A 24561-nucleotide genomic window follows, 5' to 3' on the forward strand; every position below is an offset into this window, starting at 1 on the left:
TCCAAATGTCATCCTGATAACATAGCTGATTGCATTCTGGATCAATCACAACAGAGCTGGCTAACCAATCAGAGCAGACTGGGCTCTGGTTTCAGACAGAGGGTGAAAAGAGGTGCTGCAGCACAGGCAGTATAAGAAAAATAAAGAGCTTTTTGAAACATTTATACCAGTCATCAAAATAAGTAGCTAAAAAGGCAAAGTCTATTACTTGGCATCAGAACAGCCCATAGTCTATTGTATTATTTATGAATAGCTGCAGGTCCACAGAATGCCACCATACAAAGATATATATCAGATTGCATTACATATACGGCTAAATGTATATGCTCTGGGTGATATGTTGATATACTTTGTTAGTTGTTTTGTTTGAAAGTCCGTAAATGTGTTCTAACACAATTTATATCACTTACAGTACAGTAGCTACATTTCACTCTCTGTAATGGATATATCCTAACAGGAGATGCTCCACTCAGTATGGTCTATGATATGTTTCTGATTCCACACAAAAATATCATTTTCCTTACTATTATTTATTTAAATTTGTTCTTCATTTTGAATATGCTTTTATCTTTCTTGGATTCAAGAAAATTACCCAATTTCAAGATACCTCATGATGTACCATAATGTAATTACATTTTCATATATTCTCTATTTAAGTTCTTCGTCTCTTCTTTATGCCAAGTTCATTGCTATTTTATCCATTCACTTATTTTTGTTATTTATACTACAATACTATCATTCTGTCCCCTGTAGGGATGGGCCTGCGGGCTGGGTTTAAGGGGGTTTTAAATCAGAAAAAAACTGTGCGGTGTCTTCTTAAATAAAGCATTGTTTAAAATACAAAAGAAAGACTTTCTAGATGTGGTGACCCCTGTGTATCAATGTCAGGTAAGACCCTAGTCTGAATAATCAATATCTGCCTCAACTCCTTATCTGACTCATTAAGCTAATTAACACCAATTAAGTCAATTAATTGCTGTTGCTTTCAATGAGGAGTCCATAGTAGATTCAATTTAGCCATACATGAAGAAACAAAGGTCAGCTGTGAGCAGTCAAATTGGACATAAGGGTGTATTTATGATGAACGTGTAAAAGCATGCATGTGCTGTCATCTTACCACCAGGGGCAGTGTGCAGATGATGAAGATGATGGTCATGAAGACCAGCAGGATGAGATGCTCCACCTCCTCCGCCATGGACATGGCCTTGCGTTCGCCGTTGGATCTTGTGGTGCCCATCACAGACCCTCCACTCCTCCTCCTCCGCTGGTACATCCTGAACAGTTGGTACACCACGAACCCATTGCATGCCACTATAGCTAGCACCAGCACCAGCATCAGGGTGGCGTACAGCTTAGCATAGGCCCGGTCCTTCGGTTTCTTAGGGTTCATGTCGATGAAGCACCACGTGCCGGGGCAGTATTGTACATATTCACCGAACCCAGCGAAAGGCAGGAGGCAGAATAAAATACATAGCGAAAACACCACTGGGATTGATATGTAGGCACATTTCTTGGTGACGTGCCGGCTGTACAGGAAGGGGTACCCAATAGCGAAGCACCTTTCTAGAGCCATAGAGAAGAGGAGCGACATGGTGGCCAGGCTGAAGAAGGTCATGCTGATTCCAAAGTACGAGCAAACGCTGTGAGACTCAGGCGACATCCCCATCAGGGTGGTGTTGCGCGCATACGACAGCTGCACCAGCGGGCTGATGAGGCAGGTCCCCGCCAGGTCCGTGACCACCAGCGCTGTGATTAGGACGTGAAACAACGAGCGCCGCCAACCCTCCCCGGACCTCATGGCCCTTCGTCTTCGGATCTCCAGTATCACCAGGGCAGCCACGTTTCCGAAGATGCCCGCGGCGAACATGGTGGCGCTGATCAGCGGGCTCTTGATGCCGTCGATGTGGTGCTTGCTGTGGCACGGATCGTCATCTGTATTCATCGTGGCTGAATACGAGCTAGATTTAATCAGAAAAACTTGCCCCAGGGCGTCAGAAATGTGTCCTTAAAAAGTTGTCTGGAGCCATCCTGATACAGAAAGGAAAAAAAGGAACATTTATTTAGATTTACAGCTTTTAAAATCAGTCTGTTCTTCATTTCCTTTACCCACAGAAGATTAATTGTCAACTCCTACATTAAATTTAGTTGCAGCTCTAAGAGAAACCTGAAGTGAAAACATATCACAAGTGATAGCAAGTTTCAGATTTGTTATGACATTGTTACTGCTTCCTAATTTGAAGCCAATTTTGAAACCAAAACTAACCAAACATCTGTTGGCCACATCTGTCGATTCATCAAAAAAGACATAGATGAGATTGTAAGTCAAATTTAGAGAAGGCTTCATATGAGTGCTATGTTCAAGTAGTTTCAAATGAACCCTAACTGGCATTGGCCTGAGGAGATTTGTCAAGGATGTTTTCTCGTCTCCCTTACGTTTAGACTCTGTTTGGACTCAATGTCAACAAAGTCCACTACATACGCCACTCTAATTCCATGTTTGCAAGTCTTTGTCTAAGTGAAACTGATCGCATGCATACACAGAGAAGGCAGAACATCTTCTTCCTCTCATAAAAAGGAAAACGTTGCATATACTGAAAGAACGTCACAAACTGTGCTGCCGTATGAGATGTGAAACCCAACATTGTTCCTCTTCTGTCTCACCACTTATTCAGATATCAGCTGACAGGCTGAACGGTCAGCGGCCAAGTGTTCACACACAATTTCATGCTCTTATTGCCAGTGTGCTTAATCTTGAGAAATGTTGCATGACAAGCTCTCTCAGGAAAAAATGTGGAAACCTTTATCCATTCTAAATTAATGGGTATATATAATATGATTAATGGATAAAAAGCAGAGACAGATCATAACCAAGTTCAGACCTATGTGACCACAATCGAATAAGGACACGCAAATCATAGCAACGGAATGAATAACAAATAAAAGAGCAAAACTCATTGTCTCTGTGATGCTGAGACAGATGCACTGTCTCCTACGATGTAAAACATTCAATGACATGAGAAACATTTACTTGACAAGTCTTTGATTTCAGAATTTAAAGTACCCTTAAAATCACCATTTGCACATAATTTACTGACTTTTTTGGAAGGATAAGTAACTCACCTACTTGCTCTGTCCGGTGTCCACCCTGAACCTGTAGTGCAGGGCTCACTGAATCGGTGAGAAAAGACACCAACAACCGTGGAGATGTTAGATGTTTGCCACACAGCGGAGGAGACAGGTGTGTCCAGGTGTTGGGTCCGCGTTTTGGAGAAGTTGAGGGCACGAATGATACTGTAAAATCAGTAGAGAAAAGTTGTACAAGTTTAGATTTATGTGGGGGGAAATGCTGTTGCATGTATACAATGTGTGCCGAGTGTAAGATTGACTACAGACTTACAAAATGACTTAAGTCCAGCTCTGACAGAATGAGCGTTTTTCAGTGAGAAAGGACATTTCACATTTGCGAGTTTTCTTAATTGAGTTTCGCAGTAGAGCCGCTGTCACATCCGCGTGGACTTAACAGCGGTGAAACGCATCCAAATAATAAAGTTCTTACCTATTTGACAACCTTCTCCCCGTAGTATAGACCGTAAAGTCAGTGTGTTAATCCAGTTTTAGTCGCACGGCTGATAAAATGTATCCCAATGTGTCCTTTGTTCCACTTGAAGAAGCTCTGGTTTAAAGGTGAGCTGTGCAGAAGGCGAGGCGCGCTCGGCACTGTGCTGCGGTAAGGATGAGTGGCCCGGGTTAGGGAGCGAGGCGGTGACGTCACAGGGAAGGTTACACCCACCCCAAGATTCAAGCCTCTCCTTCAAAATATACTAGATAATAACAAAAGCGCAACCTGTAGTCAAATGTCATAATATATTAAAAATTCAAGATTAGTATTGTTTCTTTGAATTAATTAAGGATTTAGTCAATAGAATGCAGTAAAATAGTAAAATATTGAAATTGAGATACACAGAGCCCAGGGTGCTGTCATCAGATCAACAGTTGCAAATCCTGAATATTATATTCAAGATGATAGGAAACAATAATCAGCATGTCTGCTTACTGGAAAACTATATTTGTATTGCCTTTTTTTGCTTATCAATTACTTATTACTATTAACCCTCCACACTGTTGGCAGTTCATTTCCTGTTTTAAAAGGAATTAATCATTAATCGCCTCATTGCAGAACACAATGTTATTATTTTGCCCCGTAATCCTGATAGACACAAGAAAACTCCACATTGGCAGCAACCTCAAAACTATAGAAAAACTACAGTTGTAGGAACTATACTGTACAATAGTCATTTACATATTTATAACTTTGTTTGTTTTGGATAATAACAAAATCTATATTAAATTGTTAACAGGGAATCTGTCTCCCAAATGTGCATGGCTCTGTGCAGATGTCCTGGGCTGTTAACTGCAAGGAATCTAGGTGTGACCCTAGATAACAAACTGTCCTTCACTGCAAATATAGCTGCTACAACCCGCTGCTGCAGATACACTCTTTACAACATCAGGAGGATACATCCCCAGCTGACCCAGAAAGCAACGCAGGTTCTGGTCCAGGCTTTCGTTATGTCACGCCTAGACTACTGCGACTCCCTCCTGGCTGGTCTACCTGCATGTGCCATCCGACCTCTACAGCTCATCCAGAATGCAGCGGCTCGTCTGGTCTTCAAACTTCCTAAATTCTCCCACACCTCGCCGCTCCTCCGCTCCCTGCCCTGGCTTCCGGTAACTGCTAGAATCCATTTCAAGACAATGGTTCTTGCGTACCATGCTGTGAATGGATCTGGCCCTTCCTACATCCAGGACATGGTTAAACTGTACACCCCAGCACGTGCACTCCGCTCTGCATCAGCCAAACGACTCGCTGCACCCGCACTGCGAGGGGGACCCAAGTTCCCATCAGCAAAAACACGTGGGTTTGCTATCCTGGCTCCAAAATGGTGGAATGAGCTCCCCATTGACATCAGGACAGCAGAAAGCTTACACATCTTCCGGCGCAGACTGAAAACTCATCTCTTTGGACTCCACCTCGAGCGATAGAATTATTAACAAAGCACTTATATACTAATAAAGGACTGGCTTATCTAAAGCCAGTTGAGTAGCACTTGAAATGTTTTAGCTCTATGAAACCTGATGTACTTATATGATTCTGTTTTCTTCAAGTTTGTACCTTCCTGGTCGAACGCACTTATTGTAAGTCGCTTTGGATAAAAGCGTCAGCTAAATGCAATGTAATGTAATGTAATAACTTAATATTAAAATAATAACAACAATATGATATGTTGGGAATGTCAAGAAATGTCTTGTATGTAAGGGTGGACAAACTGTATGTTGACATAAGTCCTGTTTTCCCTCCCCTATGACTATAGAATTCAAAGGACCCGGCATGAAAGATGTTTGTTTTCCTGTGTGTCTTCATGTGTGGAGATTGCCTATGTTCCTGGGTGTCCTCCCACATGCACATACAGTAGATATGAGGCTTTAATTTCCCATTGGGATCAAAGTGTTTGTTTTGTGTACTTCATGCACCATTGACACACTGAACTGTCTCCGTGTTTAACCAGTATAACAATGTTGTGTTTTTCTCTTCTTTGCAGGCTTGTGCCGGGCTTCATCTTGGGGGATAACATCGCCCGTAAAGGCATACTGCAACTAAATGCGATTAAATGATGTTATAATTGCCTTATTTCATTCTTTCAATAGAAAAAGCCAAAAAGGCCATAAAAAGGGCCATGATGCATGCTGAAAGCTCCTGAGTGCTGTTTCAGACCCATTAGCGCACTCTTAGCTGTGACATACTGCCATCATTGCTTCCTCACGTCTTTCTGTCTTGCAGTGCTTCGGTTGTTGAGGTATCCATTGCATGACACAAACACGCAGTAATTCATATACAGTACATTTTACTGCCTGACAAGTTTATTTCTAGTTTCGACAGTTCTCGTCCCACAGGAATCCTACTCGCTTTTTCTTCCTTCCTGCCTCCCTACATTTTTATCTTCCTGTTGCTTCTCTTTCTTTGGTCTTCTATGTCAATCTCTCCCTTCACCCGTCTCTCTGCCTCTTGTTACCATTGCTCTATTTTTGTAGAGGCCTCTTTTACCTTGTCCTCTGCCCTCGCTGACTTACTTGCCTTACTTTACCCTTGTTTCCTTTCCTCTTTCCTTTAAAAAAAAATCCAATTAGTTAACTTCCCTTTTCCTTCCTTTCTCCCCTTCCTTTCCTTTGCTCCCTTTTCCTTCCCTTTTCGTTTTTCTCTACTTTAATTTTACCATTTTTTTCTTGTCCTTTCTTTCCCTTTTCTTTCTTTCATTTAATATATTTTCTTTCCTATTCGACATCCCTTCCATTTTCATTTTTCCTCGTGTCTTCCTTTCTTACCTCACTATCAATTTAACTTGCCTCCCTTTTTTTCTCGTAGATGTATTTCTTTAATATCTTTACGTTTATACTCTTTTCCTTTCCTATCAAAGCAATGCCAGGCAGCAAGTCTCTACAGTGAACCAATTGTTTCCATGATTTTCGTCGTGAATTTATTATAGATTAAATCACTATTGTAACCTTATTCGTCAGAAAATTGGCTTTTAATCAAAACTGTTCTCGAAGATAACTTTAAACAGAATCAGAAAACCAGTTGACTCGTGAATACTAAATCCACACCCTTAGAATTCTGCTAACACTCCAGATTTGTGAGACTTCCTGAACCACCCTTGAGTCAATATGGATCCAGCTGATTATGGAAATACTCTCCTGGGAATCTTAAGTGATCCTATCTGAGTGTATGTTCTTTATTTAGAAGCAATTCAATTATTTATTACGGTCTTAATCCTCAAATCCTCTGCTGGTAAACAGCCTTTGTTTGGAGTTTGGCATCATCTAAAGGGCTGAACAGTGCTGTATTCCCCCCCCCAACACACATACACACACACACACACACACACACACACACACACAAACATACAGGGTCCCACAGCAAGGCTTTATTCCTTGCATCACTCCTTTATGTCAACATGATACATGGCATTGTGTCTGTCCTGCTGATGGCCCTTGTCTGAATTATTGATGAGTTCATTGTTTGATCCTGTAATTACACACTGAAACCCAGAGAATAAACATCACCACCATTCCTACACTTCTCAAACTGTGTGAGTGAAATTTGATAAATTGTGTATTCATACTACTATCCAAATGTAAACATGAGCAGATCAGTCTGTGTATTCTACTGAATGGTAAAAATGGTGGACTTACTGTTAACACGTTTCACATGTTCAAAACAATACATTTTGGTTTTCACAGGCTAAATTAATATAGTAAGATATATTTGATCTCAAGCTGACCTTTGGCGCCACCTACAGGTTGCTCTGGGTAAGTGCAAGCATCAGCTGTATTGATTCATGAACATTAGAAGGTATCTTGAAGTGTGGCTAACCTGAGAGTTAGGTCCTGGGAAAGTTTCAATACCTTTCAAAATGTTGGTCTAACTTAGCAAATAATGTGTATTTTCTTTCGGTAATTGTATTTTAATGAAATAGGAGTTGTGCGTATAGTTTTAACAGCATGTTATATTAAAAAAAGAGATTCCTGGCAGACATGATTTAATGCTCGGCCTGGCCTGGGCTATATCCATCTGCCCTCAGTCTGCTCTGCAGCATGCTCAACAGTTTCAAGTTCCCTGAATTTGTGTTTGTTTTCTCCCCCCTTGTCCCCTGTAGGAGGCTTTTCTCTCCTTTGACCCTTCTTCCCTGGATGTACCTACCCAGTCCAGGCGTCCTGTCTTTCACAAGGCTCTCCTCTTATCTCTGCTTGCTCTGTTTGAATGTGTACTTTAGAATTGTCTCCTGTGTTTGTATATCTATCTCAACAGGTCTTTGTGGTGGAGAGGAGGTTGTGTGGCTCAGGATCTTCCTGTTTCTACAGCACCTGGAAGTTGCTCAATGTCCTCCTCTAATTTTACCAATGGTCTGTCCACCCTGATAAAACGATCCCTCCTCTGATGCTCTTCCTGGGGTTTTGGATAGTTCTTTTTTTTTAACCTGTTTAATTATATTTTGGACGCTTTTCTTTATCCAAATGAATGGATAGAGTGTTGTATGCTCCCATATTTTTTAATTCCTTTGAACATATGTTTATAATTACAAAGAAAAAGGATTGTACGTTATTGTTTTCTCTTACAAACAGACCGAAACCAAAAGAAGTTCATTTTACATTGATACAAAACAGAGAGAAAATCAGCAAATCCTCACCTTGAATACGCTGCAAGCAGAACATTATTATTTTGTAGCTTTAAATATGACTGGAATACTAGTTTAATATTATTAAAAAATGTATTTAAATAATCAATGTTAAGCTTTAGTTTTAACCCTGTACGTGTTGCATGCTGCTATATGCTGTTTCGGCCAGTAGATGACGCCCAAGTTCAAGTATTAGAAACTTGCAGCCATTGCCTTTAATGAGAGAAAAATCGATTTCATTAAAAAAGTGAGTTTTAAATGTTAAGTGCTAAAAGAAAAAGCCTAATCTTTGGTGGTTCAAATATTATTCTTGATATGTATCTGTGTTAAGGAAAATATAAAGTGCACAGTCGTTTTCACTTTTATTTTGATAAACGTCTTTCAAGGAAATTCCCACGTGTGCGTAAAAATTAAACAATGTCTCTTTTTCATTGTTGTGAAAAAGATAGAGTTACATCCGGATTAAAAACGCTCTATTTGTATTTTTCTCTAATACGAGCCAGATGTTGCGTGCATGCTGTCACTCAACCCGAGCCCGACCAATCAGAGCGCGCCTAAGCTCCTCCCTCCCTGCCGAGGCTCTCCGGAGAGGAGGAGAGATCTCCCTCTTTCTGCTGGCCGCTCTCAGTTCATCGGAACCTCTCAGAGTGTCAGCCCGGCTCTACAATGGAGAGAGGGGCAATGCTGGCGGTGTGTGTGCTGTGCTGGAGCGGCACGGTGTGTGTGGTGACGGCCATCCAGAGGACTGACATGTTCCCGTACGGCTCTCTGAGCGGAGACCAGATCCTGGCAGAGGGTGACGATGAAACCTCCAGAGTGCTGTCCCTGCCCAGACCCGTGTACTTCTACGACTCCTTGTTCTCACAGCTATATGTAAGTTCACTTCATCAGCACTCATCTGCATGCTTGGTACTCTCAGAAAGTTATGCAATCAAAGCGTGAACACTTTTTGCAGGAGAAGTTTGCAGCTGTTGGATATTTTTATGGAGCGGTTTATTAGCATGTGTACATGGGAAAACTCTAGTTTTTCTTCTGGTGTAAAGTCTGTCAATCGATCATAAATTAATCCCCTATGCAGTATGTTAGAATAATATACATTTTTCGAGCATGTTGATTCCTCAACTGTCAAAATTGACTGATACTTAACAGATGTTGATCTGGTCAACTGGTGATAAGAATAAATCGAGCTTGTAAAGGATTCCCACTGCACTATGTATCAATATACACTTGAGAAGGTTTCATTTCGAAAATAAATGAATCTCATGTCTGTGATTGATAGATTGATACATAACAGATGTTGATAGTCAACTGGTGACATTGACAAATTGTGCGTTTAAATGATTCCCACTGCAGTATGTTAGATTATAAACGTCTATATTGGATTTAATTTGAAAATAATATAATCTCATGTTAGAATAATTGATACACAATGTCATTAGGAATAAAGGGTCTGTATCAAATTCCAGCTAATTGCTGTTAGCCCAGTGGTGGAAAGTAACTATACTCAAGTATTGTTCTTGAGTACTAATTCAAGATATTTTTCCATTTCAGAGGGATGGATATAAAACATTTAACTTCTCTGCATTTATTTGGCAACTATAGATACTCTACAGATTCAAACTACTTATACAAACAAAAAAATCAACGAATACACTATGTTGTAATACTATAGGCTTAGTACAAACCGCTGAGTGTCGCTTTTAATGACACTTGCTATACACATCACTGCTGCATTAGTCATTCCTCATTACACGGAGAAATACACCAAGAGGAAGTTGAGTTGAATGTGGTTTGAATGTTTCTACATCCTTGAAGTCTAGGGGTTCATTATGTGGTTCTCGGGGTCCCTGAGGGGCCTCCAGCAGTGCCCACGGAGGTTCCAGTGGTTTATGAGGGGGTACGGGTTCATTGGGAGGTTCTTTGGGTTCATGATGGTGTTTTACATATTTACAAGAAGATTATGTGTATGTCCGTTCACTTCTTATTTTTAATGGGCTGTTTCAATCAACACCTTCTAGACCCGGCCCTAGTATTAAACTGCTTGTGGTGATTATTAATAATTGTCTCTCTCTGTCTATAGGTGGCTACCAATGGTATCATATCAGGCCAGGACCTGCCGATGGAGAAGCAGTACGTAGACGACGGCTTCCCAACGGATTTCCCCGTGGTGGCTCCATTTCTGGCTGACATCGACACCAGCGGAGGGCGAGGTCAGATCTACTACCGCGTGACCGAAACTCCCAGTGTACTCAACAGAGTGGCCCAGGTCTGTATGTCTATTGAATATCCATTGTCTTCATGGCGTTAATGTTACTCCCTTGACCCACCACACATTCATTTGAGCTATCGACTATCCGTTTGCAATCTAGTGTCATATTTGACGTGGGGGTTATTCCATCGGAAATTTGTATTTCATAATTCAAAATGGCCAGCCAATAACTTTATACATGATTGAAAAAGAACTCAGAAAATGACATGTTGAGATGAATACGTTCTGAAAAATAATTAACAACGGATCTGAATTCTTTCCTTTTTTCAGTTCATCCATTAGTTCAACCCATTGTACACTCCATCTTGTTTCTTTTTTTTTACTTCATTTCCATCATTCATTCATTCATCTGCTCACCCAGGAAGTACATCGAGGGTTCCCAGATGCCAAATTCACGCCCACACATGCTGTGGTTGCAACATGGGAGAACGTGGCTGCGTACGAGGAGCCAACCCGAACCAATGGACCTTCAAACAAGGTAAGATGGATAGGGGGGTTGAGAGTTTTAGCTCCAGGCCCCCCCCCCTGTCTCTCTGTGTCATGATTTATGACTGGATGAGTTCATCGTGTAATCCCACAAGTATGTTTTGGTCATTGTGAGAGACACAATCCCAAATTCCTAGAGGATGTGCATCACTTTTAATCAGCCTGGGGTGGGGGGTCTATTTGTAATTCCCCTTCCCCTCCTAATCTGCCTCTTAACCTTTTCAAAAGGTCAGAGGTCATCTTAAAGGGTCATCAAAGTGCCCCCTCCCTGACTCGTTATCCCCTCACACACAGGTAGACACAAACATGCCTGGACCATTAATGCTTTCATGCTCTGTTGGACTTCAATTCCCTCCCTGTTTGTCAGCCACTCAACAGTTAATAACCTGGTTGACCATTAAAGTGCTCCTCTTCAGCTACACAAATTACACTTAGAGTTCAATTCAACGTTTTACATTCTACCACACAATTCGACTTTTCTTTTTGCTGTGGATGTTTTACTGCAGTATGACAGGAAAATCTTATTCCGACTAAAAAACAAGCTAATGCAAGACACAATAAACAGAAAGTAAAAAATCAATAATAAGATTAGTTATATTCGTGTTTGAGTACCATTTTTAATGAGGTGACTAAAACAGTGCTTTCTATACAGTGATAAGCACCTGTCCCTTTCCCTTCAGGCAGCTATTCTCACTCGGCACCCCTCTTTAAACTCTCCCGCGGGCCCCTGGGGAGGCACGCCTTACAGGAGGCGGGTAACACTTTAATTTACACATCCGTAATTTTCTAGGAATTCTCCTGGAAAAAGGCGTGTGATTTGTCACTAAATATAGGGAAAATAGGAATTTTCTTGCACTCGAAGCACAAGTAAATGGTTGCTTGTAGACCTCTGTCGCATTTTTAACATGTTTAGCTTACAAAAAGGGGGGGGGGAGGTGGCTCAATGAGACTAATAATCGTCATCCCGATGAACATTAGCCGCCTTTAGCTTAGCCAAGCCACCGTGATGCAGTTTGTTTATAGCATAACTAATAATGATTGAATGTACACTTAAAATGTACGCTATTTTGCTACCTTCCAGGGTTGGTCTGTGTAAAAATGTCATCTCAACACACATCTTTCAAACGTACACTTACCGTGTGTAATGCAGTCTTGACCAAACACTGTTACCTTGACGACATCACAATGACATTTTTAGAGTCACCCATGGAAAGCTCCCTCCAAAGCTACAGAGGACATTGTGCAACTGTATTCATTTGAAGTGTATCAATTAACAGTTAATCCATGTTCTTTCAAATGAATACCACATGTATTGTTCTCAGAAAAGAAGTGTCACCTAAAGCAGCACTGAAGACTTTGTTTGCCTTAGTCTTTAGGAGAGTCTCCAAGTAAAGCACTGAACTTATCGATTAAACAAACAGTGCTTTGTTGTTCCTGGTTTGCAGCAAGTGGGAGGGAGGGATGAAGGGAGTGGTAGACTTAAGGAAATACCCCCCAGGAGACCTCTGGGTCTCTCCCTGCCTCATCTGTTTGTCCTTTTTCTTTACTCTCTTGGTCTGGTTTCTTTTATGCCTCCCCCTTTCTTCCTGATTGATTAAAAGCTAAACATTCAAACAGCATTAAGCTTCTTAAGACGCTTCTCAAAGGCTCTTTTTGATCGACTTTGAACCTCAAATATTGGAATTAAGTCTATCCAGTGTTCCTAATTAAAGACTGGCGTCCACCTATAGTGCACAATGTATATCCATGTGCTAAGAAAGAGTGGTGTTGTTGTTCGAAAGGGTCCATGGTGCTTTTCAGATCGCAGCAGTCTGGGATTTGCTTCAGTGGCTCTTTCTTCGGACTGATAGCATCTTCCTTTGAAGCGATTAGCCAGAGGTGCTGGGTGGGGTGCATTGGGGGTAGAGTGGTATGTGTGTGTGAACTGATTAACCTGAGGTGTGTGTATGAGGGGCTGGGGGAGGGGGCAGGCTGTGTGGTGTTTGGGGGTCGGATGTGGAGGTGCAGGAGGGAAGAGAAAACAGGGAAATAGAGGAGAGAAAAGTTCACATCCCCAAAAAAGAGTTGTGTTTTCTATGAAATTAGTCCTAAAGAGGCTATTATCATAATTGGAAAGTAATTGCTTCATTTGAAACCTATAACACACACTCTGTTGTATCTCCTACCATGTAGCCCAATTTGCTAATGACCAGAGGTATTTACTCAGAGAATCTGGCCTTCTGTGTGTCGATGCTTTTGGAAGTGTCGACAAGGCTTTACTTTGAGCAGCATATTGCTAATCCTCCTTCACACGAGCACACCTGTCATGTTAGTGGATGCTGTTACACAGCAGCAACTTCCCCCACCGTTAACGTCATTATTCTCAGCAACAGAAAATAACCTCTCCATCCACAGAAAGACAAAGAGAATGTCCATGTTGATGCTAACGCTAACTTGCTTTGGTTTATGTTCAAAAACCTGCAAAACGGAAACCACTTCAGCATATTCGTGATATCATGATGAAAAGTTGTAATCATAAGCCTGTCAATATCATTTTGAACATGTTAGTATGTTGATGCTACGTTAGCATATAGCTTAAAGTAACGCTTGTCTATGTATTCCCTACAGAGCTGCTAGCATGTCTGTATGCCAAATCTTAATATATTTATTTTACATCGGATAACTTTGAATATGGTAAGAAGGACGTTTTTAGGTTATGTTTATCTATGTTATTTAAAAGAAAAATGTCTATTAAATACCCCTCTTCGGGTCCAAAATAGCTACATCTAATGCAATAGTTGCAACATTAGAAAGGAAATAGTACTGAGTGGTGGTAAAAGGAATGCTACAATATACACATTATTGCACATCTAACCTCAGGTGCCCTTTCCTGTGAGACATTCTTGTATATGAGCAGCAATTTCAAGTGGAATGTGATTTTAAATTTGACCACAGTAGACCATTTAAAAAAAAAAAAGATTTGTATCTAGCTTCCCCTAGAATTCCCTACAAAGTTATTTGTGCAAATAAGGAAAGTGTTGTAGGCTTTGCAGCATGTTACGCATTGGCTGTGGGAGGGTCAGTGGAGAGTGGATGAATGAATAAATGGACTCCTCTGTTAGATTCAGCCCTCTCTGCCTCTCGTATGGCCTCTCCTCTCCTCTCTGTCTTTCTTCTTCTCCGTCTGTTTTCTTGTCTGTAGCACAAAAGGAACTTTTGTTTCGATTAGTGTTATTTGTTGTTTCTGGGGGCCCCCTTGCAGTGACACAGGGGGCATCCCTGGAAATATGCTCATCCGGGTTCAGAGCGGACTCTTACTGAAATTCAGCTCTCATAATGTGTTATTCTGAGCTTTTGCTTTGGGATTGATTCTGTTTATCAGCCAGATTCTGGTCTTTTTACAACATGTGCAAAAGAAAAGGGTTTATAGCTCCATAATAGCCACTAAAACGAGTCAGAGCTTGACTTTTAAGACTTGGGATCTCTACGGCTTCCTAATTACTAAGCCATAGAGCTCTGGTTTGTAGCTGCGGGAAAGACGTTCATGTTCGCGAAAATTTTAGGATCTAAGAAAAGCAGCTCTGGTTTTACCCACCATGTGTTCTGGAGTTGATCAAAAAAGGTTTTGCAGAGCGCTCATAAGCCCTGAAGTTGTACAATTTCCTCAATCTTAAGACGAGCAGGGAATCGTTTTGAGCGCAACGCTGAAGTTATAACAGGAAAGCCACCCCAAAAGACCGGAGCAAACGACAACAGTGAAAGACTGACCGGACTGTTCCTGGCCACAAGCCTCAGCCGTGTGTGTGTGTGTGTGTGTGTGTGTGTGTGTGTGTGTGTGTGTGTGTGTGTGTGTGTGTGTGTGTGTGTGTGTGTGTGTGTGTGTGTGTGTGTGTGTGTGTGTGTGTGTGTGTGTGTGTGTGTGTGTGTGTGTGTGTGTGTGTGTGTGTGTGTGTGTGTTTTGTACCAGTTCCCACGCTGTAGGCAGTTCCGTTTGTAGCACTCTGGTGAGGTTGGCAACTGGCCTGCAGCTGCTCTCTGTTTCTTTCTCCCCGTGCAGCTGTTTTGCGGCCAACTAGCTGAAAAATCGGCAACCAACAAACAAGTGTTGCACATTCGCCCCGACCTCCCTCGACCCCCGTCTTTCCTCGGGATGTTCCTGCCTCACCAAAGTGGGATCCAGCTCGAGATAATTATAATGTCATTTAGAACATTTGTTACAGCGATGAATCACTGATTCGAAACACAGGCACGATGGGAAGTCAATTAAACCGCAGAGTAGACTAAACTATATCAAGGCAGAGTAAACCAGACCAATAAATATACAGATACTAAACACGACCGTACTAAAGTAAACTGAAAGAGAAATGATACACGCCTGCAGCTGCTGTAGGGTTTACAAAAAGTAGAATGAAGTCATATTATGTTATATATGCAATAGTGTTATATATTTGATGTTATATACTTTCCAACTTCGATTGAACTAAAATGACCCCTTTTAATGGTTAAAAGTTCATATTTGTAGCAATACTTGTCCTTATTGTTGGAGCAATGATGGTATACCCAATATAAAAGCCTTTTAAATTAAAAGTCTGAACACAAAGAATGGAAAACATGCTCGGAGGCATTAAGGCTTCTATTTGAGTTTGCTAAAAGAAAAGATTGTTTTTAATTTCTTACTTTATTGGGACATTTTTGATAAAAATTCGGTGCCATACTGAAATGTAATCTAATATTGACTGAAAGAGTAAATATTTATTTTGGATGAACTGTCCCTTTAAGCGCCCCCCCACCAGTTAATCCTAGCAGTCTGATGATGTTACCACCGAAACCTTGAAGGACCCCGACAACAAACATTTGTCGGTCCCGGAGACCATTAACGCCTGTGCATGTGTCTGCTCGGCGTTAGGAGTGTGAGGACACTCTTAAAAAAAGGTGCAACAAAATGCCTTTAGGGAGGTCGAAAGTTGTGTGTGTGTGACTGTGTGCGTGTGTGGGGGGGGGGGTTGCCAGTGCACACACACACACATTCTGAGCTACACACTGTCTGAAGGTCTTTGATGTATGTTGGCTGCTATTTGTTGTCTTCCAGCTGTGAGTCTGTAAAGCACACCAGGAGAGACTCACACAGCAGATGACCACACAGAAAGAGAGAGCCGGAGTTAGCGTTATAGTTTGTCATATTGAGAAATTCGATTATTAGGTTTCTTTCCAAGACATAGATGAGTGGATTCAAGTTTGTATGCTTAATATTAAGATAGAGCAAGCTTCGTAATGAGTGTGCAAATATGAGATTCTCCTCTTGTACTAAAATAAGCACATCTCCCTTAAAGTCCAACATTTCATTCGTACGAACTTGAAGGCAACAGTCTGAGGTGGTCTAGAAAACGTCTTTGTCATGTAAACACTAAAATGGAACAGGGCCATTCTCAAATGCAGCCACTAAATTTGGCATAAACATCATTTAAAAAACCTTCTTAACGTTTTCTGAATGTGTTTTTCTCTATCTGCGTGTCTCTTTGAATGAGTATCAATCTGGCTGTTTCATGAACAATATGAAAAGTAACCCGAGAGAAGCAAAATATTGCAAATCATGTTCACTGAAGTGGAAAAGGATTGTTGTGGGTAAAACAAAGACTCTTGGGTGTGCTTCACCAACCGCTTTTTCCTTTTTAACTCTGGAAAAAACCCAAACGTAACTAATGTGCTGGTCTATCGTGGACTAATGAGACTTTTATCATATAGTAGGAAACAGAAGTGTTAGATTTTGATGGAAACACACACTATTTCCTCTTGTTGTTTTAACTTTTTATAACTGTTTGGATGGAAATACATCCTCTTTTCTGTCTCCCCGTACACCCTCTGGAAACCAGACCCCAACCCCCCGCATGCTTTCATCTCTCCCCTCGCCTTCTCCTCCCAGGAAAAAGAAGGGATAGCAGGAGAGAAAAATACAGACGTTTAGAAAGGATGTCAGGGACAAAGAAAAAAGCAGATCCCCTCTTGAGCTCCAGCCTCTTCTCCTCCCAAAGAGAGACAGAAAGAAAAAAAAAAGACCCCCTCCTCAGTAATTACAAAGCCCGGAGGCTACAAAGTCCTCCCCGCCCACAAACAAGATAGTTTAAAGATGTTGATGTAAACAATTAGGAACACACACATACATTCCCATGAGTGGAATATAGATGGAGGGACATCTGTGCTTGTGTGCGTATTTGTATAAATGTGTGTGTGTGTGTGTGTGTGTGTGTGTGTGTGTGTGTGTGTGTGTGTGTGTGTGTGTGTGTGTGTGTGTGTACCCACCCACCCCACGTCTCACATTGTAACGAGGTCTAGTTTGCCTGTACTAACATCATCGTGAAAGATGCCCAGACACACAGGAAGACAGCTGTGGAGATCAACATCTGGGCTGGGGGTTTAGAGACCGAGGTGTGTGTGTGTGTGTGTGTGTGTGTGTGTGTGTGTGTGTGTGTGTGTGTGTGTGTGTGTGTGTGTGTGTGTGTGTGTGTGTGTGTGTGTGTGTGTGTGTGTGTGTGTGTGTGTGTGTGTGTGTGTGTGTGTGTGTGTGTGTGTGTGTGTGCACAGATAATCTGATTGTGTCCCTAAGGAAAACAACATGGGATCACTCAGTCTTCCCCTCATTCACCAAATCTGTGTTTTTTTAACTGTGGTTTTGGAAGACCGAGTGGGCTGGACGCCAACACACAAACGTCCAAAAGAAGTTCCACAAGTTCTGGTAGAAAAGGTGCGCTGACTCAGTTCATTTAAATCACCCTAATTTGTGCAAAAGAGATGTTTTAAAACCCAGATGCTCAGTCTGTTAATAATTGGTGGTGGTCGGTAGAAGGGGAGCGTGAAGGGTGAGAAGTCTCAACATGAATCCCAGCAGAGGAAGAGGAGGAGACATAGGGAGGAGGAGAGGGGAAGCGAGGTGTGAAGTGTTAATTGAGGGTGGTTAAGCTAGGCTGTACACAAAGACGCTTATCCCTCTAGCAGAGCTGAAAATGAACACTACCTTAATTACCAGGGACATGCTAAAGGTACTGCCATCAGGGGCAGAAAAAAAAGTCATGTGTTGAAGAAAATAGGTATTTGAGCCTTGAGGTGTGATGTGTGTATAAAACGCATTGAAAAGCTTAAGGGAAGGTCTCTGGAGATTTCATTATATTGTTGCCTGACAAAGGTTTCGGGGTTAAGGCTAGCGCGTTGTTGCAATCATGTAGCTGCTTAGTCAACAGCAAGGTCTTTTTTAGCGTGGGTTGTTCCCGATGACGATGCAATTTTCTTGATTTTGACCTTTCTTTGACTCATTTGTTTAAATGATCCCTCTTCTTTACCCTCAGATATTTGTCTTTGTGCCAGCTGCAGGGAAATATCATCAACACTCCAAATCACTCGCCCTGAATTCTCTGTACAATAAGCAGTTCTATTCACACATGGGCTCCACCAGACATTACACAGACTTACTACTGGAGAGCTGATCGGGTGGAGTCTGTTTAAAGTCCGGTCTCAATGATTCAGACCTTCGTGCTGTCACATACAGGTCCTCCGGTTAATGTCTAGATGAATTCAGGTTTACAGTCGTGTGTGAAAGAGACTATAGAACACAACTAGGCTATGTTTTAGCTGTTGGGTCAGGTTTGTCTCTGTTCTTATCTGTTTGTGTTTCTTCTCTCTCGTTTTTTTAGGTTAATACCTTCCAGGCAGTTATTGGTTATGATGAGACCGATTCATATGTCCTGTTCTTGTATCCTGAAGGTGGCCTGAACTTCTTTGCGACACGCCCCAAGGTAATTCATAATCTCGGTTCGCTCGGATACTTTGCTACTGCAAAACGTCTAGGCATGCACTCACTAAGTGTATTGTTTATGTTACAGCTAACTGTTTGATTTCCTCATTTTGCATTTTTCGTCTAGGAGTCTTATAATGTTGAAATAGAGCTTCCAGCTAGAGTTGGCTTCAGCAGAGGAGAAGTCACATATCTGATCTTCTCCAGAACTGAAGGACCGTACTACAGCGCTACAAGTGATGAGCAGAGTGTGAAAAACCTCTACCAGTAAGTACAAAAACCTCAAGGTTGCTTATTTTTACAACTGACAAAAATGTAATTAATCAGAGAATTAGCTCTTTGAAAGTAGTGGCTTGCAAAATAGCTAGAAGGAAACAATAAATATCATTTAAATATTGTTATACGTAAAATGTAAAATATCTGAAAAAGACCTCTTTGTGAAAGGTATCGACCAATTTATAAAGTTGTTGGCTATTTCTTTCGAAAAGGAAGCACATTTTGTGACACAGAAAGCTATATTTAGCTCTTCCAAATTGTAGACAAAGAAGAAAGCAAACTTTACATTTTAAAAAGAAGAAAGCAACAGCAGCAAGCTTTCAATCATAACTAGCAAGCAAGGTAACTAAGCAGCCGTTTTGTAATGTAGCAGTTACTGTTAGATGTGTTTGCAAGCTAAAATAAAGGGGTGGAAGCACAGGTGTAATTAATCAAACTGATAATTAAAGTAACAATAAACCTGTCAGGTTAGAAATGCTCTGACACCAGACCTGCTCTTCAGGGTTGGTAACACAGGAATTCCAGGTGTCTGGCTGTTCCATACTGGGAACCGGTACTCTTTTGACAACATTGTCCCTGCATCCATTGGTGGCCAGCTGAACACTCCACCGACCGGAGGACACGGCCTCTCCCTGGTAATTTAGTTTTCGTCTTTATTTCATTGTATGTACACTCAAGAGGTGTTTTGTGTTGTGAAACCCCTAACCCATACATGGTTTCTGCTTTAGGACACCACCACCCCCGAGTACAGTGAGTTTGAGGAATATGAAGACAATAATTTTGACGGTGATAACCAGGAGGAGGAAGATGATTACCCTCATACAGGCGGGGACCCTGACTTCCAGCCAGCCACTGCCGGTGGGGACCACTCAGCGCCCGTTCAGCCAGCAAGCCCTGATGCTCCCTCCTCGCCTGCAGAGGATTCTGGTCATCGAGATGTCCCGTTGACCTCTGAACCCAGGTACAATCCAGAGCCAGCAGAGAGGCGGTATTCCAACCCTAATCCTTCAGAAAGAGTACCAGAGGGACGTGCTGAGCGGACTCAGGAACAGCAACCACAGGTAACGCATTAAATGAACTAACATAAAAAAGCATTTAGGTTAATTGAAATGTGAAGATGGGCCCGATGCTGTTATTACTAGCATTGTAAAGCTACACCTAAATTGCAAACGTTGCAAAAATGACTAAATTAATTTGTTATGTGACAAGAGACAGCTGCACTGTTTGCCAATCTGCAACAACTCTCTGCAAACATCACTCATTGTGGTGTACTTTTAAACAACAGGAATGTATCTGGCAGTGCTCTCAGTACTGAGTTTTGTAATACCAAATTGAAGTTGCAGGCACGTTTTGTAAATGCTGTGGTTACAATGGAATGCTTTTTCTGTAGAGTATAGCAGTGTAAAAACTGGCAAAGCTGTGATCATTAATCCCTACATACTGTATGTGCCATGTAAAGTATGCACAGATCATAGCTCTTTGGTTCATAGCATCTGGAGAGAGTTACAAAATATTGGCTTGGCCCTGAAGACAACAGGAGAAACGTGTTTGAAGTTAAACACAGTGTATTCCCTGTGTAGCTTCCTCTGGAGGTGGTGGATGTCTACCCCCCTCACAGAAATGAACCCAATCTTTCCCCTGGAGGTCACGTGGTCAGCGTGGATGAAGACGACATTGATTTTGACACAGGAGGTAAGAGACAAACTCCGCGATGTATACATATATATGTATATGTAATAATCAGCTCAACTGATGAAAGGACGGTCCCTTTGAGAAACCTGAGGGTAACGTTACCTTGCCCTCAGCTGCAGAGCCGCTCAGCAGCTGGCAGTACAATACTGCCGTTGTGCTGGGCAGCTCCTGTGTGTGTGTGTGTGTGTGTGTGTGTGTGTGTGTGTGTGTGTGTGTGTGTGTGTGTGTGTGTGTGTGTGTGTGTGTGTGTGTGTGTTGTGTGTGTGTGTCTATGCAACCGTGTGTGCATGACTGTCCTCAAGCCGAGGGTGTTTGGTTCATTAAACATGCAAATGCATGCTTATCTTCCTCCAACACCAGATAGTGGTGAGAATAGATAAGAACCAACCAAATGATGCCAAAGAGGCAGACAGAGAGAAAAACGGAGAGAGAGGGAGTGTAATAGGAAGAGAGGGAGAAACACAGAAACAAAACAAAGACAGAGGGAGATAAACAGAAAATACAGATCAAGGAAGAAACTGATTCCACAAAGCAAGGTGAGGAGAAAGAACAGCGAAAGTCTGGGGAGAAGCATTGAAACAGAAGAAAAATGTGCTTATGAACAAATACTGTGGAAGGTAATGTCTCCCCAGAGCTTATATAATCAGACACCTGATAGCTTTTGAACACATGTTGTCTGTTATGCTTTATTCTTGACATCAATGGCCATAAAAGTCCCCATGATAATATTGTGTTTTTGTGAAGTTTCCAATGTCAATCATCTGTCAGTTATTCATTAGACATCTCAGATCACATTTGAACCACATGTGGACATAGGACGCATCTTGTTGCTGCTTTTGGCATTTTCTTTTTGACAATGATTGGCCCTCGGGAGCGATGTAATTAAAGGTCAAAACAAGGTGATTTATATGCGACTTATTGGCCATAAGGAAGACTGCATCAGTTGGTTTTGTTAGTGTGTTTATGTTGCCATGTTTGTCTGAGTAACAATGTGTTTTGCTGCTCGTTGACATCTTCAATGTTGATGCATGAATTTACCCTGAACTAATCATGTAAAACGTTCAATGTGTATGTGCCTCTTTTGGTTTGGCAGTGCCTTTTGACTTTGGTGTGCAATAATTAGTCGGATGGAGGGTTTGTGTATCAGTGAAGGCAGGTATAAGTATGCATTTTTGAGGGATTATGGTCTCTGCTTTGCTGTCAATTCAACAGGAATGATTAAAAAAGGTGTGTGTGCCTTCATCCGTACAGACACTGAGATGTTTTGTTGACCACACTCAGAAAGCTCGACAGGCTATTACGGTGCTTTTTGTTATGCAGTGTGTGTGTGTGTGTGTGTGTGTGTGTGTGTGTGTGTGTGTGTGTGTGTGTGTGTGTGTGTGTGTGTGTGTGTGTGTGTGTGTGTGTGTGTGTGTGTGTGTGTGTGTGTGTGTGTGTGTGTGTGTGTGTGTGTGTGTCCTTTGCCTGTATCTTGTCCGCCTTCTTATTCTTTATGTCCATCTGTACTTATGTGGAAACAACTTTACATACAGAAATAGTATCTGCTAACTCCTAAAGTATAGCTTACCAACATAACTGCAACCATAAATCTTTCTATTTCCTATTTCTATATGAACGTTCACTTGAGCAAAGATACGGTAAAAGCCATAAAATAATATACAACAGAGACCAAGTTCAAATCTTTGATGTGAACATTTCAAATGATGTTTATAGTCTGCATGTACACCCCTTTCTATGTTTTGTCCTAATGCCGCTTTGTGATGATCTTGGATAGGAGACACCAGGGAGTTTATTTTATAATTATTGTATTGTATATGTAATGCAAAATAATAATAAGACTTTTTTTTCTCTCTCTCAGTGATTCAGTACACTACAGAGAATAAGGAAACATGTGCGAGGTATGTGAAGACCTGATAGCATTATGTTCATGTTGTTGGAATAAGAAACGTGTTATAACTGTTTGTTGTGGTTGTCTATTGTTTTATATGACAACGGTAGAGAATCTGTCATTGCTTTTGTATCTGTGTCCCTGCTCTATCCATTGGGATTCTACATTTTAAGGCATTAAACGTGTGTTGTTTTGCTTTCGTTCTAGATTCCAACAGCATTGCTCCCAGAATGGATTCTGCTCAGACTACGCCACAGGCTACTGCTGTCACTGCCGCCCTGGCTTCTATGGAAACGGTCGCCACTGTCTACCCGACGGTTAGAGCCCTACCATGAACCCATGTTTTTATGTAGTACTGTATTTCAAATCTTACATTTTTCTGTTGTTATAATCCTTCTTCTTCAGGTGCCCCTCAGCGTGTTAGTGGTAAGGTGACCGGAACAGTGACCGTCGGTTCGACTCCAGTGGAGATGAACAACATCGATCTTCACGCCTACATCGTGGTGGGAGACGGCAGAGCGTACACTGCCATCAGCGAGGTACGAGTCGGAAAATTCAAACATTCAAACGTGTAACTTATTTAAATATATATGAATTCCACTCTTCTAATTCACATTGAAATACATTTCCTGGTTTCTCTGATTTGTAATTTGTAATCTTTGTGCTGATTGGTCAGGTACCCGAGCCAGTGGGCTGGGCTCTGATGCCGCTTGCACCAATAGGAGAGCTGTTTGGATGGCTGTTTGCTCTGGAGCTGCCCAAAAGCCAAGCAGGGTTCAAAATCACAGGTAAACGTGTGTGTGTGTGTGTGTGTGTGTGTGTGTGTGTGTGTGTGTGTGTGTGTGTGTGTGTGTGTGTGTGTGTGTGTGTGTGTGTGTGTGTGTGTGTGTGTGTGTTTAGTTAAGTATGTTGCCTTGTATACATCTTGACTCTTGCGCACTTCTGTAGAGGGTTGAGGAAACTCCTCTACGATGAATGTGTGTGGTGTGTGTGTGTGTGTGTTTTTGGTCTCCCAGCCAGCTGTATTTTCTCCAGGGATGTGATGTGATATCAGGCTTCCACCTCCCCTCTCTAATAGGAAGCAGCTGTGTATGTGTGTGTGTCGGTGTGTGTGTGTCTGTGCGTGTCTGTGTGTGTGTTCTATATAGATGTAGCCATTGCAGACATTCCGCTGTTTATGATATCCAACTGCTGAACTGCTGGAGTGTCTGCAGTATTGTTCAATGAGAATAATCTAAAAATAGTGAATCAGAAAATAATTGAATGATTTATCACCAGGTGCTGAGTTCACTCGTCGCGCTGAGGTGATCTTCTATCCCGGCAACCAGCGCCTGTCAATCATCCAGACGGGACGCGGCCTTGATGACCACAACCACCTCACCGTGGATACCGTACTCAGTGGAGACGTGCCCTTCCTGCCCCCTGGATCTGAAGTTACCATGGATCCCTTCAAGGAGACCTACCAGTACTACCCATCTGGTAATCATAACAACCACAAGAAACACGTCCTGTGTAACATGTGAGGCCTTTGTCTTCCTATAACCTTTAACTCTCTCTTTCTCCAGTTGCCACCTCTACCTCTGTGAGGGAGTTTTCTGTCGTTTCGGCGGAAAAGGGCTCAGAGTCCTTCTCCTTCCAGCTGAAGCAAAACATCACCTACCGCGACTGTCGCCACGACAACCGCGCCACTGTCCCGGAGACGCTGCAGATCACCATGGAGAGGGTGTTTGTGATGTACGTCAAAGACGAGAGGATCCTGAGATACGCCATCACCAACAAGATCAGCCCGGTCGGAGGTGAGTCCCACTGAAATGTTATAAAATGTGTCAGTATAGGCTAGGGATGCCAGTGATTATTCGATTATTCGAATATTCGTTACAGTCTCCATAATCGAATATTATTTTTAAAAATCGATTTTATTTATATATTTTTTAATTATTATTTATGTTTTTTTTTT

The 24561-nt window shown here is 41.8% G+C and overlaps 2 protein-coding genes across 2 annotated transcripts in view; one reads left to right on the top strand and one right to left on the bottom strand.

The window, feature by feature from the left end:
- Positions 1 to 1075: 1075 nt before the first annotated feature.
- ptger2a (prostaglandin E receptor 2a (subtype EP2)) lies at positions 1076 to 3708 on the bottom strand. Its single transcript, XM_010790147.1, is given in 3 exon segments — positions 1076 to 2028; positions 3121 to 3291; positions 3557 to 3708. A coding segment is annotated over 1 exon segment (867 nt). The 5' UTR covers positions 1943 to 2028; positions 3121 to 3291; positions 3557 to 3708.
- Positions 3709 to 8856: 5148 nt separating this feature from the next.
- Positions 8857 to 24561, top strand: part of nid2a (nidogen 2a (osteonidogen)) — a 33655-nt gene continuing 17950 nt past the window's right edge. Inside the window, exons 1-14 of the mRNA XM_010790158.1 lie at positions 8857 to 9104; positions 10312 to 10497; positions 10862 to 10978; positions 18648 to 18749; positions 18876 to 19015; positions 19527 to 19659; positions 19753 to 20085; positions 20605 to 20716; positions 22575 to 22614; positions 22812 to 22921; positions 23010 to 23143; positions 23281 to 23392; positions 23883 to 24083; positions 24170 to 24400. Coding sequence (XP_010788460.1) covers positions 8898 to 9104; positions 10312 to 10497; positions 10862 to 10978; positions 18648 to 18749; positions 18876 to 19015; positions 19527 to 19659; positions 19753 to 20085; positions 20605 to 20716; positions 22575 to 22614; positions 22812 to 22921; positions 23010 to 23143; positions 23281 to 23392; positions 23883 to 24083; positions 24170 to 24400 — 2158 coding nt within the window. The 5' untranslated portion in view covers positions 8857 to 8897. The remainder of the gene's footprint in view (positions 9105 to 10311; positions 10498 to 10861; positions 10979 to 18647; positions 18750 to 18875; positions 19016 to 19526; positions 19660 to 19752; positions 20086 to 20604; positions 20717 to 22574; positions 22615 to 22811; positions 22922 to 23009; positions 23144 to 23280; positions 23393 to 23882; positions 24084 to 24169; positions 24401 to 24561) is intronic.

This window comes from Notothenia coriiceps, unplaced genomic scaffold (assembly GCF_000735185.1).
Source record: "Notothenia coriiceps isolate Sejong01 unplaced genomic scaffold, NC01 NC01_scaffold00001466, whole genome shotgun sequence".
Taxonomy (NCBI): Eukaryota; Metazoa; Chordata; class Actinopteri; order Perciformes; family Nototheniidae; genus Notothenia; species Notothenia coriiceps.